At 37.0% G+C, this 16,974-nt stretch overlaps 1 protein-coding gene across 4 annotated transcripts; it reads left to right on the top strand.

The window, feature by feature from the left end:
• The first annotated feature begins 9,707 nt into the window (after positions 1-9,707).
• LOC110793917 (haloacid dehalogenase-like hydrolase domain-containing protein At4g39970) lies at positions 9,708-15,239 on the top strand. Of its 4 annotated transcripts, none has more exons than XR_002534834.2 (12): positions 9,708-10,219; positions 12,193-12,286; positions 12,395-12,439; positions 12,543-12,593; positions 12,810-12,884; positions 12,969-13,002; positions 13,167-13,222; positions 13,320-13,379; positions 14,244-14,303; positions 14,482-14,528; positions 14,616-14,701; positions 14,870-15,239. XR_002534834.2 is itself a non-coding variant. In XM_021998855.2 (11 exons), exons 1-11 carry the CDS (start codon positions 9,789-9,791, stop codon positions 14,641-14,643), a joined length of 981 nt encoding a protein of 326 aa, XP_021854547.1. In that variant the 5' UTR covers positions 9,708-9,788; the 3' UTR covers positions 14,644-14,821. The 4 variants fall into 4 exon arrangements, 1 of the variants encoding a protein (XP_021854547.1); XR_002534832.2 differs by having other exon boundaries at positions 14,848-15,239; XR_002534833.2 differs by having other exon boundaries at positions 14,823-15,239.
• Positions 15,240-16,974: the final 1,735 nt, after the last annotated feature.

Raw genomic sequence — 16,974 nt, 5'->3', positions numbered from 1 at the left:
CAAGAGTAAGCTGTGGATTAATATCATTAATTCCACTTGAACTGAAGCGGCCTCTAGCTAGGCATTCAGCTCACTTGATCTCACTGAATTATTAACATGTTAATTAATACTGAACCGCATTTATTAGACTTAACATTGAATGCATACTTGGACCAAGGGCATTATTTCCTTCAGTCTCCCACTTGTCCTTAGGGACAAGTGTGCATTTCCTAATTCCTTTGTCGCTCGATGCTTGCTCTTGAAAATAAGGAAAGAGTTGTCATCCTTATTATGTCCAGAGGTGTTTCTCGGTTTCAGAGTTCAACTGATCAAATAAGCAGATAATCATAGCCTATGATTCATCTGAGCACGGCCATGCATTTCACAGTTTCTAGCTCCCCGAGTGGCCTTGTACAACTTTTAAGCATCTCATCCCGATTTATGGGAGGACAATCCCAATCTTGCGATCTTGAGATTAGACTTCGTTTGATAGGTGATTACCTGAGCGTTGCCTTTATAGCCTCCTTTTACGGTGCGACGGTTGGTCAACGTCAAAGCAACCAGTTCTCAAACAAGTAATCTCAAATCACTCAGGTATTGAGGATTTAGTGTCTAATAATTTTAATGAAATTTACTTATGACAGATTTTCATCTCTTACAGTAAAGTTTCATAGGTCTGTCCGATACTAGTCTTCCCAAAGTAAGTATCTATGCAAATGATTATGACATTGCCATGTCCACATAGTTCAAGAAACAGAACTACTAGTCATCTTGCATTCTAGTCGTCTAACGTTTTCTATGCGTCCAATTTTATAGAAAACTCCGACCAGGGACCATTTTCAACTTTTGACATTCAAGTTCACTTGATAGACATTTCTTAGTCACAGGACTGGTCCTGACAGTCTATCTTGAATATATCGTCAAATTGAAGGGACTCATCATTTAATAAACCACAATTAAATGGAAAAATGAATTCTATTCATTTATTGTGAATGATTAACCAATACTGTTTTACAAAGATTTAAACTCTAAAACTTTAAAACATTAAATAAGGACATCAAAGCCATTCTCCAATATGCTTGATTCCCATGGCTGCAGTGTGCGAGTTGTGCTTCGCCTGCGGCAGAGGTTTAGTCAATGGATCTGATATGTTGTCATCAGTTCCAATCTTGCTTATCTCGACTTCTTTTCTTTCAACGAACTCTCGTAGAAGGTGAAATCTACGAAGTACATGCTTGACTCTTTGGTGGTGTCTAGGCTCCTTTGCCTGTGCAATAGCTCCGTTGTTATCACAATACATGGCTATTGGTCCTTTAATGGAGGGGACTACACCTAGTTCACCTATGAACTTCCTTAGCCATATAGCTTCCTTTGCTGCTTCATGTGCAGCAATGTACTCCGCTTCAGTTGTAGAATCCGCAATGGTGCTTTGCTTAGCACTTTTCCAGCTTACTGCACCTCCGTTGAGGCAGAAGACAAACCCAGACTGTGATCTGAAATCATCTTTGTCGGTTTGGAAACTTGCGTCCGTATAGCCTTTAACAATTAATTCATCATCTCCACCATAGACCAGGAAGTCATCTTTGTGCCTTTTGAACCTATCAAGCACCTTATTGATATATAAGTGCTTTGACTAAGTCCAATCATCTTTTTAGATCTATCTCTGTAAATCTTGATGCCTAATATGTACTGTGCTTCTCCTAGATCCTTCATCGAAAAACATTTCCCAAGCCAAATCTTGACAGAGTTCAACATAGGAATGTCATTTCCGATAAGTAATATGTCGTCGACATATAATACTAGGAAAGCAATTTTGCTCCCACTGACCTTCTTGTATACACAAGATTTGTCTGCATTCTTGATGAAACCAAAGTCACTGACTGCTTCATCAAAACGTATATTCCAGCTCCTGGATGCCTGCTTCATCAAAACGTATATTCCAGCTCCTGGATGCCTGCTTCAATCCGTAGATTGATTTCTTTAGCTTGCATACCTTTTTAGCATTCTTTGGGTCCTCAAAACCTTCAGGCTGTGTCATGAACACAGTTTCTGTTAAAACGAACGCCGTTTAAGAAAGCGGTTTTGACATCCATCTGCCGTATTTCGTAATCGTAATATGCAGCGATTGCTAACACTATTCGAATAGACTTTAGCATTGCAACTGGTGAAAAGGTTTCATCGTAATCCACACCGTGGACTTGCTTGTAACCTTTTGCAACCAATCTAGCTTTGAAAACGTCAAGTTTCCCATCTTTGTCCTTTTTCAGTTTGAAAACCCATTTGCTTCCAATGGCTTGGTAGCCATCTGGCAAATCGACCAAATCCCATACTTGGTTTTCATACATGGAGTCTAATTCAGATTGCATGGCTTCTTGCCATTGCTTGGAGCTAGGGCTCGTCATAGCTTATTTGTAAGTCGCAGGTTCATCACTTTCAAGTAATAGAACGTCATAGCTCTCGTTCGTTAAGATACCTAAGTACCTTTCCGGTTGAGATCTATATCTTTGCGATCTACGCGGGGTAACATTTCTAGATTGACCATGATTCTCACCAGATTCTTCTAAAGATCTCTGAGTTTCATCCTGAATGTCATCTTGAGCATTCTCTAGAGTTTGTTGTTCGACTCGCGAGGTCTACTTTTCTCCCACTTGTCATTTTGGAAATGTGATCTTTCTCCAAAAAGACACCATCTCGAGCAACAAACACCTTGTTCTCAGATGTATTGTAGAAGTAATACCCCTTTGTTTCCTTTGGATAGCCCACAAGGATACATTTGTCAGATTTCGGATGAAGTTTTTCTGAAATTAATCGTTTGACGTATACTTCACATCCCCAAATCTTAAGAAAAGACACATTTGGAGGCTTTCCAAACCATAACTCATATGGAGTCTTTTCGACAGCTTTAGACGGAGCTCTATTTATAGTGAGTGCAGCTGTATTTAGTGCATGTCCCCAAAATTCTATTGGAAGTTCGGCCTGACCCATCATTGACCTGACCATGTCTAGCAAGGTTCTGTTCCTCCGTTCCGACACACCATTCCATTGTGGTGTTCCAGGAGGAGTCAATTCTGTCAGAATTCCACATTCTTTCAGATGGTGATCAAATTCATAGCTCAGATATTCACCGCCTCTATCAGACCGCAGTGCCTTAATCTTCTTGCCTAATTGATTCTCTACTTCACTCTGAAATTCCTTGAATTTGTCAAAGGATTCAGACTTGTGCTTCATTAGGTAGACATAACCATATCTACTGAAGTCATCAGCGAAAGTGATAAAGTAGCTGAAACCACCTCTAGCATTTGTACTCATTGGTCCACATACATCTGTATGGATTAAACCCAATAGTTCAGTTGCTCTTTCGCCTATTTTAGAAAAAGGTTGCTTTGTCATTTTGCCAAGTAAACATGATTCGCATTTACTATAATCATCTAAGTCAAATGGTTCTAGAATTCCTTCCTTTTGAAGTCTTTCTAAGCGTTTCAAGTTTATATGGCCTAATCGACAATGCCACAGATAGGTGAGATCTGAATCATCCTTTTTGGCCTTTTTGGTATTTATGTTATAAACTTGTTTGTCGTGATCTAATAAATAAAGTCCATTGACTAATCTAGCAGATCCATAAAACATCACTTTAAAATAAAACGAACAACTATTGTCTTTTATTAAAAAGGAAAATCCCTTAGCATCTAAGCAAGAAACTGAAATGATGTTTTTAGTAAGACTTGGAACATGGAAACATTCTGCCAGTTCCAAAACTAGCCCAGAGGGCAACGACAAATAATAAGTTCCTACAGCTAATGCAGCAATCCGTGCTCCATTTCCCACTCGTAGGTCGACTTCACCCTTGCTTAACTTTCTACTTCTTCTTAGTCCCTGTGGATTGGAACATAAGTGTGAGCCACAACCTGTATCTAATACCCAAGAAGTTGAATTAGCAAGTATACAGTCTATAACGAAAATACCTAAAGATGGAACGACTGTTCCGTTCTTCTGATCTTCCTTTAGCTTCAAGCAATCTCTCTTCCAATGCCCCTTCTTCTTGTAGTAGAAGCATTCGAATTCAGAAGTGGGTTGACTGACCTTCCTCTTTTCAGACTTGGCGCCAGTTTGCTTAGTTGGGCTGGCCTTGTTTCCACCTTTCTTAGCATTCCTCTTCTTTCCAGATTTCTTGAACTTGCCCCCACGCACCATAAGCACATCTTGCTTATCACTTTTGAGCGTCTTTTCAGCGGTCTTCAACATACCGTGAAGCTCATTGGGCGTTTTGTCCAGACTATTCATACTGTAGTTCAGTTTGAACTGATCATACCCGTTATGAAGAGAATGGAGGATGGTGTCTACAGCCATTTCCTGAGAGAATTGCTGATCCAGCCGACTCATATTCTCAATGAGTCCAATCATTTTGAGAACATGTGGACTTACGGGCTCGCCTTTCTTAAGCTTGGTCTCAAGAATTTGCCTATGAGTCTCGAATCTTTCGACTCGAGCCAGATCTTGGAACATGTTCTTTAACTCACTGATGATCGTGAAAGCATATGAGTTGATGAACGTTTTCTGCAGATCTGCACTCATGGTGGCGATCATTAGACATTTCACATCCTTGTTGGCATCAATCCAACGATTGAGGGCTGCCTGAGTGACCCCGTCGCTTGCGGCTTCGGGCATCGCCTCTTCCAGGACATACTCCTTTTCTTCCTACATAAGAATTATTTGCAAGTTCCTTTGCCAGTCAAGGAAGTTTTTCCCGCTCAACTTCTCCTTTTCGAGAATTGATCGTATGTTGAATGAATTGTTGTTTGCCATAATTAAAACTACAATTGAAAAGAATAAACAAATAAATAACCATTCACATTTTCTCTTAATAAACTTAAATTCTAGCATACATGCATAATTCAATGTTCATTAAGCATTTTATTCAAGTTATGTGTTCCGGCAGGTGTAAATAAAATGATTCCAAGATCCTAAAATCCATTGAAGAATTAAGCACAGTTTGTCGACTCAATCCTAAAACATCTTAGGTAAGCAAAACCTTTTGCTAATAGTCTAGAAACTATTCTTGGTTGATAGGCACGTCTAAGAACTTATTAGGTAAACCTATCGATTTTGCCACGACATAAAATGACTCCTTACTTATATCGTTGAGTTTCACCAAAACTAACATGTACTCACAATTATTTGTGTACCTTGCCCCTTTAGGACCAATAAGTAACACCTCGCTGAGCGAAAACTATTACTAGATTGATGTAAAGGATATCCAAGCAAGTGTATATTTTGGCATGGCACCTTTTAACTCAATTTTTAAGTTTGGAACTTAAGGCTCTTACTATGTTGGTTAGATTTTAAGTGAACTAAAATCCTTAATCATGCAACATAATCAAGCCACAATCTCATGCATAATTAAGACATATTTAAAGCAATAAATAACTTAAAGCATGCATAAGATAAATGTGATCTAGTATGGCCCGACTTCATCTTGAAGCTTCAACTTCAAAGTCCGTCTCGAAAATCTCCGTGGGAGGCACCATTTTCTTCAAATAGGATAAGAAATAATTAAACTAATTACAACTATTTGATGGTACGCAGGCCATATTTGAATTGAAAAACAATTTTGGTAGTTTAGACCAATTACATTCAAATTAATGGTACGCAGACCATATTTTCTATCCTATTTGGGCCATACTAGTCACTTCATAACCTGCAAAACAGTACATATACAATATATACCATTCACCCATTCATTATCATGAATGGCCCACATAGCTGGTTAGTAAAACACGTTATGCATCACATAAATATGTGCAGCAATTAATCAAGGGCACCAATAATCTACAAATTATTCAGTCCTTATTAATTCTAATCAAGTTGTTTTAACCTTAAGGATTTGTAGACCTAATCAAGAGTTTATGACTAAAAGGGCTCCCACTTAAACCAATAAATTCATATGCTTTACTAATTTTAAACATACAAATGTATTTCTAGTCTAACCGGAAACATACAAATTTAATTAAAATTTAAATCTCATATAAATTTATAATTGAATCCACATATTTAATTTATTTTCAGTCGTATTTAAATTAATTCATTGATTTTAATTTTAGTAAAATAATTAGAATAAATGAAATTTATTATAATTATAATATTCAAAATTAAAATCCAAGAAAATAATTTAAATTATTAATTTTAAAATTAATTAAAATTACGTAAACTGAAAATTTCAAATTAAAATTTTAAAACGATCTAATCGTAACATGAGGTGCGCATCATCATCATGCAACGCACAGCCATAGGCCACACGCACGCAGCCATCGCTGGCCATGTGCGCGCAGCCTATCTGCTGCGTCGCATTCGTCGCTGCACACCGTCGCAAGGTACCATCGAAGCACACGAGGCAATTGCTCGCTGCGCGCGCCAGCGCTCGATGCACGCGAGCCATCGCTCACTGCGCGCGAGGCAGTGCGCGTTGCACGCGACTGCTCGCTGCCTTGCTCTCGCCCTTGCCCACTCGCCCATCGCTCACAGCACACGACACAAGGCAGGGCTGCTGCCTTGTGCTCGTGCACCATAGCCTTGCTCATTGCATTCGTACCGCATGGGCGACGAGCTCCCTTGCTCGTCGTCGCATGCCCGCACTATACAACACCCCTTAAGGGTAACACGTAGCGTCCATTGCTTTGTGCGTGCAAGTTATATGAGCGAATCGCATAAAAATTAAAATTTTATTTTCAAAATTAATGACAAATTAATAAATCATATTAATTTCATAATTTTAGGGCGAAAAATCGAAACTTTATTAATTAATTGATTTCCGATTAACATGGATTCAAGTCTAGGTCATAAAAATTTAAAATTTAACACAAATTTACAATTTTTATTGTGGTTTTTAATCATAGGTATCTAATTAAATTATTAACTAATTATGAAAATCAAATTAATTCTAAATTATTCCAATTTTCAACAAATTAATTATAATTACAAATTAGATTGCATAATTAACAAGGCTAGGCATTCAAACTTGTTAAACATATACAGTAGGTCAATCAAATATTCAAGATTTATCAACAAGAATCGCAAATATTTAATTTAACATCTTAAATTTACAAAAAATTTCGTTCGAAAAACTAAAACCTCCGAAAAGTCATAGTTAGGCTTCGAATTTGAGAATTCTGGGTTCGGCCGAAAAATTCTATGTTTGTCAAAATTTTAGAATGCCTTTTACATGCGGAATTGACACAAAAATCACTCGATTTGGATGAGTAACGAAGAAACTGCCGAAAAACTGCGTACATATAATTAAATAAACGCAATTTGCAATTAATTAACAATTACGAAAATTAATCACCCCTTTTAATTCTTGCAAATTTGTAATATTTAACCATGTTTATGCAATTTAGATTATGAAAATAATAAGAGGCTCGTGATACCACTGTTAGGTTATGATACATATGACAATACATAAATCATGCGGAAAAACCATAAAGCCAGGAAAGCATATTATTTACACATAATCATTTAGCATAGTATAGATGCATACACTTTGTAGCGTGCCTTCCCTAGCTGCGCCCGAACCGAACAAGAACAAGTCTTTAGGACTCCAAGTGTCGTCCCTCCGTAGATAGTCCACAGTACGTCCGGATCCGCCTCAAGATTGACCAACTAGAATCGCCCTTAAGGTGCTTAGGAATTTTCGGCTATTATTGTGCAAGAGTGTGGCTGAATTTTCTTTCAAAAACTTGCCCTTTGAATACTTCAATCGTGTTTATAAATTATGACCCTAGACCCTTATTTATAGAGGTTTGGAAAGGGAATTGGAATCCTAGTAGGATACGATTTAATTAAACTTAGAATCCTACAAGGACTCTAATTAATTAAATAATCCTAATAGAAATAGGAGTTTAATCATACACCAAATCCTAATAGATTTAGGAATTGTGCATGGACACAAACACACACGCACGGAGCCACGAGGGCGCCCGCACGCGTGCGCTCGGCCCACGCAGCCCACGTTGGGCAGCCTTGCCTTGGCGCGCTGGGCCTGCCTTGCGGTGGGCCTGGCGCTGCCTTGGGCTGGGCGTTGGCGCGCGTCTTTGCTTGCTGGGCGATGGCCTGGCTTCGTGCTGGGCCTTCGTCCGGCAGGCCTCGTCCGATGCTTATTCGTACGATACGCTTCTGATTAAATTTTCGGTTCCGGAATTCATTTCCGATACGAACAATATTTAATATTTCCGATTCCGGAATTAATTTCCGTTTCGAACAAATATTTAATATTTCCGTTTGCGGAACTATTTTTGATTCCGACAATATTTCCATTTCCGATAATATTTTCCGATACGTACCATGTTTCCGTTTCCGGCAACATCTACGACTTGGATAATATTTATATTTCCGATACGATCCATATTTCCGTTTCCGGCAATATCATCGTTTCCGGAGTATTCATTTCTTGCTTGTGATGATCTCAGCTCCCACTGAAACCAAGATCCGTCGATTCCGAATATCCATAGATAGAGTATTTAATGCCATTAAATACTTGATCCGTTTACGTACTATTTGTGTGACCCTACGGGTTCAGTCAAGAGTAAGCTGTGGATTAATATCATTAATTCCACTTGAACTGAAGCGGCCTCTAGCTAGGCATTCAGCTCACTTGATCTCACTGAATTATTAACTTGTTAATTAATACTGAACCGCATTTATTAGACTTAACATTGAATGCATACTTGGACCAAGGACATTATTTCCTTCAGGTGAAGGGAAGAAGATAAGGATGATGGATGTCGGAAAGCCTGCCGAAGACGAGGGAGGGGTGAAAATGATGGGAGGTGGGAATGATGTTTATAAGGGTAAATGTACTTTTATTTTAAAAACGAGGGCGATATTAGCGTTTGTGGGCGTCGAATAATGATACACTATAAATATGTTTCCCTCAAAAAAAGTAATAAGGTCTTGTATGTATCCGGGTGAACAATAATTTTATTGTACATTTGGATAACTTTTAGTCTTTTACCCCCATTTTTGAAATTTTAACATGTGTTCGATGGATACATATTTAAAAGGTTAATTCGTACTCCTACATAGTTGTCTTTATAAAATAACTTTACATCAGCTTTATAATACTTCATCTATTTTGAAATACTCGTAAAATTAGTTACTTTTACGCATATTAATGCATAATGTTTATTGTTAATATCTTAAATTCTCTTCCAGCAAAAATTATAAAAAGTTGATCTTTTGAAAATACACATTGAGAAGAAACTAACAAAATTTCACATGCCTATGTTTTATCTGATATAAAAATCATCAACAATAGTTGAAATATAAAATGTGAATAATGTAAAAGTTTAAAAGTTGCGAGTCTTTAGGATAGGAGTAAGCGAGGAAGTATAAATCAATATCTGATATGTATTTCACAAATACATGTTATCCACTAAACGACAAAATAGGGATAAGATAAACGCTAAAGGACAAAATCAATTTTTTTGAAAATGACATCCGTTTTTTAAAAATGGCATCGATTTTTGAAAAATGGCATCCATTTTTCCAAAATGGCATATGTTCTTTTAAAAATGACACCTGCTTTAACTTTTATCTTATATCTATTTTGTCGTTTAATGGGGTGATATGTATCTTGAAATACATATCAAATATTGGCCTCCCCGCCACGAGGAGTAAGCATTTACGAGTGTAATTAAGAATTTGTGTAAGATTTGGGTAAAAGAAGAAGTTAAAAGGAAAAAATCGGCGGCAACAAATCATACTCTATCCAATACTCTCCCTCCATTTCTGGTGTAAATTGAAAAGAAAGGATTAGGATGGCGATGAGCGCCTCATCATCAGTGGTGGCGCAATCACAAACACTAGCAAATGCAAAGCACCACCACTTTCGTCTCTCCTCTCCGCCGCTCTCTTCCGCCGCATTCACCTCTCGCTCTTCGCATTCTCTCTCCTTTAACGCCATCCGTCTCTCTCCTCCACTTCGCCCTAGAAAGCCGAACCACCGCTGCTTCTCATCACCATCATCATCCGTAAAAGCATCCGCAAATTCTATGGTAGCATTGATATTTGATTGCGATGGCGTAATTCTAGAGTCCGAAGACTTACATCGCCAAGCCTACAACGATGCCTTCACTTTCTTCAATGTTCGTTGCCCTTCTTCTTCTTCGGATGGACCTCTTGATTGGGATGTTGAGTTTTATGATGTTCTTCAGAATCGTATCGGAGGGGGAAAACCTAAGATGCGTTGGTATTTTACTATCTTTTATCTCTTTAATTGCTTTCCAATTTTGTGATTTACGTTAAAGCTTCCTTTTGTATGCTTCTGTGAAATTGACTAATAAGCAATTAATTGAAATCCAAGTTCTTGTTGCAATTGTTTCACTGATTTATCACATTTATGAAAGTTCATGTGATTACTCCCTCAGTCTGGAATTAATAATCGGGTTGATACTCTAAATTGAAAAACGGAGTAGTAATGTGACAATTAAATTTGGAAAGAGTAGGAAAAGGTGTTGGGTATGGCTTAGAGCCTTAGAGGTAGGGCCATAGACCATAGTTCCCCTTTGTTGGGTTTAGGTCGTATGCATTTTGCAATGGTGGAATTGCTGCAACTTCATGATGTAATTTTGGATGCCTTTACCTTGTTTAGAGCTTTTTATGTTAATCATTGCAATGCAAACTTGCAAGCAATTCATGCTTTAACATCAATGTTGTACCAATTCTTTTAGAAAAGTTTCTGATTTGGTCAAGGTAAAGTCATCTATCTAACATTATATTGCTGAATTCTTGGAACTCAACTTCTCTGTTGGATTTCTTAGCTTTAGCAAGTCACTTTTGGCTTCGAATCAAATGTATTTTGTATTTTGATTAATTATTATGAGGTGGGAGCTTTAGGGATTTACTTCCAAGTTTATACAGTGTATGAAAGTAAGATCAATTGCTAATATCTTTTAATGGTGTTTCTTTGTGCTGGAAGTAGGTGATCCAGCACTCATTTAGAAAATAAAAGTTAGAGTTGACCGAAAATATCTGTGAAACCTTAAAACTTGGACAAGTTAAAAGATGTTGTAGTTAGTGCCTCCAAGTGATTGTATAGATAGCTAGCAAATACGGAGTAAATTATTAGAGGTCTATTATAGTCCATGTACCATTTACGATTGTCTGGAGTAGCAACTCCAAAGTGTAGCTAGTAAAGATTTCTCTTTTGGTTTCAATAGCCGATTGATTCACTTGAGCGGTTGATTCATGGGGAATACATCTTGGATCCTATAGCTGATCCCATCCTTTTTGTTGTCGAGGCTCTGATATTGCTGTTGTTCAAATAGCATATTGGGTGACATGTAATATCTCAACGTTTTGAGTTCCCCAGGAGGCTTCTTCTGCCTGTTCGAATTACATATGCGAGACATATGTAAATTAGGTATTTTTGTTGATATATAGCTTACATTGTCTATGAGAATCATGTAGGCATCATAATTCTCATCTTGCATCAACCTCCCTCTCTTTTTCTCTGGCATGTTAAAAGAGAGAGGGGAAGTTAGACAAGTACCCAGCTGAATTATATCAAACACACTGATTATATGATTTGTCCATTTCCGATGGAGCCAAAGATTCATTTGTTCTTTTGGCTGTGGGATGTAATGGACTAAATCAAAATGGCTCTTAAAACCTCTTCTCTTCCTTTCCATGAAGTAGAAGATGGTCTTCCCGTTGTCATCCCGTTATCGCTTTTGGGTCAATTGGAAACAACCTCTCTGCAATTGCAGGGGTAAGGTTGCGTACACCCGACCCCCCCTTACCCCGCTTCTTGCGGGAGCCTCTTTGAGGCAATGGGGTAATGGTAATGATGACACTATGATTATATGATGTGTCACACCTAGTGGAAACAGAATAGTACAGAGTATCACTATGAAGAAATAAGAAATTCCAGTGAAATCATGAATCTATTAAGATGCTGAACCACATAAAAATTCTGTGCCTTTGTTTTGATAGTCTTTTTTTAAAAGGAAATTTATGTTTTTTTTAATAGTGTGTATGATCAATTCTTAGCATGCCCTCCTATCCATACGCAGTCTGGTTTCTTGATCTTGTTTTTGGTTGTTATGGTCAACCAGAATAAACAAGTAAAAACATTCATTCACAAGTAGGTATCTGTCTTTCTACCTGTTGAGTAGGTTGTTTTCATTTTGCTTCACTGATTGGTCAGAAATCAATTGCAAGGTACTTCAAGGAGCATGGATGGCCTACTTCGACAGTCTCTGATACACCTCCAGAAAATGATACTGATAGATCAAAGTTGATCGATATCCTTCAGGTTCCTGTATTATTATCTATATGACTATAAAAGTGTTGTTCCTTGTTGTACAGTGATGTTGTCCTTGAAAAGGGGGATGCTTAGCTGATTCTGCTCGTAGTTTTGTAGGACTGGAAAACAGAAAGGTACCAAGAAATTATCAAGTCTGGTTCAGTAAGTCTTTTCCCTTTTCTAGACGTTTCTGTCCCTCTTTTGTTCTGTATTCAAGACTGGATTGGAGTTTTGTGCTAAAAACTTCTACTTTTTTTTGTACCAGGTGCAACCAAGACCTGGAGTTTTGAGATTGATGGATGAAGCAAAGGCTTCCGTGAGTTAAACTACTCAACTAATATAGTTATTCTTAGTTGTGGGAGTAATGCATCTATTCTGAACTGTAGCTGGAATATTTTAACAGTTACCACTAAATGCTGCTGATTTGTTCTTTTTGCTTGAGACATCTTTTCTCCTTTCTTTGACTGACAATGAACCTAGGTATGCACGAATCATATTTATGCGGTGGGCTTTTTCGCCTTTGTATTTGTAGGGGAAGAAGCTAGCTGTGTGCTCTGCTGCAACCAAAAGTTCAGTTATACTCACTCTTGAGAGTCTGATAGGACTAGTAAGCTCCTTCTTCCATTTGATAAAACAGCTTACAGTTCCAGTTCCTGTCCCCTCTGCTTAACTTAACTTTCTCCTTTCACAGGATCGCTTCCACGGTCTTGATTGCTTTCTTGCAGGTGTGTTGACTATATCTGTCAGACTGTCACATTCTTGAATATTGAGATCAGATTAAATATACGTCTATATAGCTGTAATATGTAAGAACAGATCGAAAACATATGGTAGTGGTGTTGAATATCTTCATTCTGAGGGTCTCAAATACCAGTTTTCTCTATTTCAGGTGATGACGTCAAAGAAAAGAAACCTGATCCGTCAATATACCTTGCTGCTGCTGAGGTAGATCAATGTAGCACACATACATTCATTGAACGCTGTCAGTTTTCATCTGTGGCTTAAGTGAAAATATGATACTTTTTGTTTCCAAATGTTGCAGAAGCTAGGTGTGTTGGGGAGCAACTGTTTGGTAGTAGAAGATAGTGTCATTGGCCTCCAGGTACACTGCAACTGCATTTTCTATTAAGAACCAAGGAATATGCAAAACTGAGATTTCTTACACAAATTTTGCTCTATATCTGTAATTATGACACTTCCAGTTTGAAAATAAACAGACATTTTTATTTCCTTGATATTCACGACTCTTATTTTTAGAATTTAAAAAATTCAACAGATTTAAGGTCTCCTAATCCATGAAAGCATAAACAGAGGAGAAAGAAATCTATAGGGGGCTTTTGGTTCACATAGTGGTATGGATTTGGAATTTGGAATGAAACCAAAGTGGTATGGGTTGGAACTTGATCCCTAATACCATATATTTTGTTCTATTCAAGATCGAGCATAATCCTCTTATTTTGATACCTACATGTATGGTATGAGCCAAACCCCTCCCACCCCCCTCGTGTTCTATATTGACCATGAAAATCACTGTTAACCACAATCCACGACATTGCAATGAAACTTAGCAATAATAATAGTAATAATATAAATAAAATTCAGTCCTATTAGTTGCACGAGCGAACTGACCACTCTCATTATGCTGACTGCGACTCCTTCTGAAGGGGTTGAAAATTGCAAACTGATTGAGATCTGGAAAGTATTCCCATAAAAGCTTAGGAAAAGGTGACATTAGCATCACTTGTTTTGAAAAATACTTGGCTGATAAAATTGGTTTTCGAGTGTATGCAAATAAATTTATTAGCTGTTTCTCAACTCTCAATATTCCTGGCTCTTTATTTTTATTTTGACAGTCTTGACTCTTGAAGCCTACACGTAAGAATGTTAGAGATCTTAAATATTCATAGCAGACCATGTTACACGAATGTATACCTTAATCCGTATCAAAACCTTCCTGTACTTGCAGGCTGCAACAAAGGCTGGAATGCCTTGTGTGATAACTTACACACCATCCACTGCTAACCAGGTGAGTTAATTGCTTTATAGAAATTTATTGGAATCGGAATCCTAGCTTATAGCTTAATCTTTCCTGCTCTGATAAAAAAAACCATGAGCTGAACTTATCAGTCTTTTTTATCTAACTAGTAACTACAATAAAAATAATTTAACTTACTCCATATTAATTAGAGGCTCCCATCTTGTAGGATTTTACGGATGCAATTGCAACTTACCCTGACTTGAATTCTATAAGGTATGGTGTTCATATAAAATCGAATTAAGTTGAGTGCTTAACAAGTCTCTTCGACACTCATGCATATTACGTGTGCCAACCATACAGATTGAGTGATTTGGAGGCACTGCTGTAAATGTTATTGCAGCTGGCTAGCTATGTAAAAACAAGGGGGCTTGGAAACAGTACATAATGTATGATAAAATTCCAATTGATTATACACGCATTTACTTCAATTCATTACCATATTATTATTTGATTGCGTAAGATGTAAAAAAACGTGTTGTATTTAGTTATTTTGAAAATGTTGCTCAGATTGCTGATTTTCTTCTGCTACTAGCTGCTGATAAGTATTCGGGCAGGGGGGTTGTGGCAGCAGTCTAGCTTAATGCCGTAGGCCCGAAGCCTCAGACGTAAACGGGAACAGACCAAATGATAAATTTAGGCAATATATGTAAGATCAGAACTACAAACAACTCCGTATTAGAAGTAGTAGTAGATGCTACTACTTGTACATAAATGCATAAACTGTTATTGAAGTAGCACTCCATGTCTCCATCTGTATTCCCTTCAGATCGACTCCTTCGTGACTGGTAAACATGTGCATGCATGTGTATAATTAAGGTTAAGTTTCTAGGCAAAGGGTTAGTTGCATTATGCTAAACATCTTGAGAAATGAGTAATTTCCTGATTTTATGTGAATAATAATAACCTGTATTTAGTTTGAAAGAACCCTAAATATTATTCGTCTTCCATATTAACAGAGCACCTGATAAAAAGAGAGTACACCTAATACTTTGTCAACAGGTCATTTCATGAAAGATGAGCAAATTATCCGAACGAAGGATAAAAAATCATTGTCTACATACTCTGGACATCCCAAAATTATACTCATGTTTCCTTATTTGGACATTACTTTTTCCACTTTCCCATACACTTTCCCACTTTCTATACACAATATTCTACTCCCTCCGTTGTTTTTGTTCTTTACGTTTGGCATTTTACACGTTTATTAACGACTAATTAATGTACATTGAGATTACTCTATTTTTTTTATTTAAATAAGAAAAAATACGTTAACTTATAATGTTTTCACTCTTATCAAAATTCAGATATTGGGAAAATGAGAAAATTTTATTGTCCCAATAGAAAACTGTTAGAGATTAAATGACCTAATGAATTTAATTGGTTAAAATAATCGTTTGACACGAATTTTGATAGAATATTAAAACATTTATGTGATAATATAAAGGAAATGTGAAAAAAATATTTTGAGACACTCAAAAGGAAAAATTTAAAGAACAACAAGAAACGGATGGAGTACTTTTTACACTTTCCCCTGCACTATATTCTACTTTTCCACTTTTCCCTACACTGTATTCTACTTTTCCACTTATACACTTTCCCACTTTCTTATACCCTATATTCCACATTTCTTAAAATCCGTTTCTTTAGTCAAACAAGACTATAATTTTGGGTGGGATGGAGTAGTGTTTGTTAGAAAAATGCATTGAACCGGTCACTATATCTTTTAGAAATGAATGACCCAATGGCCAATACAGTTTAGCCTTTTTTTTTTTTTTTTATAATCAAATTAATTCATTGAATCAAATAAAAACTTCCTTTCACCATAGCTTCGATCACAGTATATTAAATAGTATGTATACACTCTTTTATATCGCTGTGATTTACAGCCTTATTCGACGATGGGGTCTATAAATCTATTGTAGTCGTGACAAATATGATTTCTATCTGGTTCGTCTGATTGTAGTCGAAAGATTGACCTCCTCTCCGACCCCGCACAAATCTTTACTAAATAAACAACCTGAACTAAATTAAACACACAAAACTTTACTAGAATCAAACCCACCATCGGGTACTTACTACACTGAAAATATATAGCTTTATTGAGATCTAACGCAAAAAAAAAAAAAAAGGAATTGAAGAGAAAATGGGGGGAAATAACCAAATTTTCGAAGAAATTTGGCTATTTTCTCCCTAGAAAACCCTAATTTTTGTAAACCCTAAAAAGAGATAAGAAAAGAGGGAGAAAGAGGGGAAGAAAATAAAATGCAAGCGCCAATATAGTTTAGCTTATTCTCTTCATTATGGGGACCATACATATCACATTTATTTTTTGCTGACGATGCGATGGTTTTCTTCAAAGCAACTCCTGCCTCACGTGTAAGTGTAAGTTCCATTCTGGGTCGATTCTGCAACGTTTCAGGACAACAACAGAATCTAGAGAAATCTTTTGTCAAGTTCAGCCCAAACACGACACCAAAAAATCAACAGAGTTTTAAAGAAATATTTAGAATGAAACAAGCTAAGTGTCAAACTTCAAGGTACATTTGAGGGCACCGATTCATATTGTGGGAAAGAAATCAACGCATGCATTTTCATTTTCTCATTGACAAGGTTGTTACTCTCCTCACATCTTGGAATATAATTCCTCTGTCCCAACAAC

This window comes from Spinacia oleracea, chromosome 3, assembly GCF_020520425.1.
Source record: "Spinacia oleracea cultivar Varoflay chromosome 3, BTI_SOV_V1, whole genome shotgun sequence".
Classification (NCBI taxonomy): Eukaryota; Viridiplantae; Streptophyta; class Magnoliopsida; order Caryophyllales; family Amaranthaceae; genus Spinacia; species Spinacia oleracea.
The sequence above is the reverse complement of the archived record's forward strand: the minus strand, read 5'-3'. Positions and strand labels throughout refer to the sequence as shown.

What these genes read in the sequence shown, in the direction of transcription:
- LOC110793917 (XM_021998855.2), top strand. Translation starts at nt 9,789, where the DNA reads ATGGCGATGAGCGCCTCATCATCAGTGGTGGCGCAATCACAAACACTA. An exon ending in AGTTGATCGATATCCTTCAG is followed by an intron (nt 12,287 to 12,394) that starts GTTCCTGTATTA and finishes GTAGTTTTGTAG; the next exon opens with GACTGGAAAACAGAAAGGTA. An exon ending in TTGAGAGTCTGATAGGACTA is followed by an intron (nt 12,885 to 12,968) that starts GTAAGCTCCTTC and finishes CTCCTTTCACAG; the next exon opens with GATCGCTTCCACGGTCTTGA.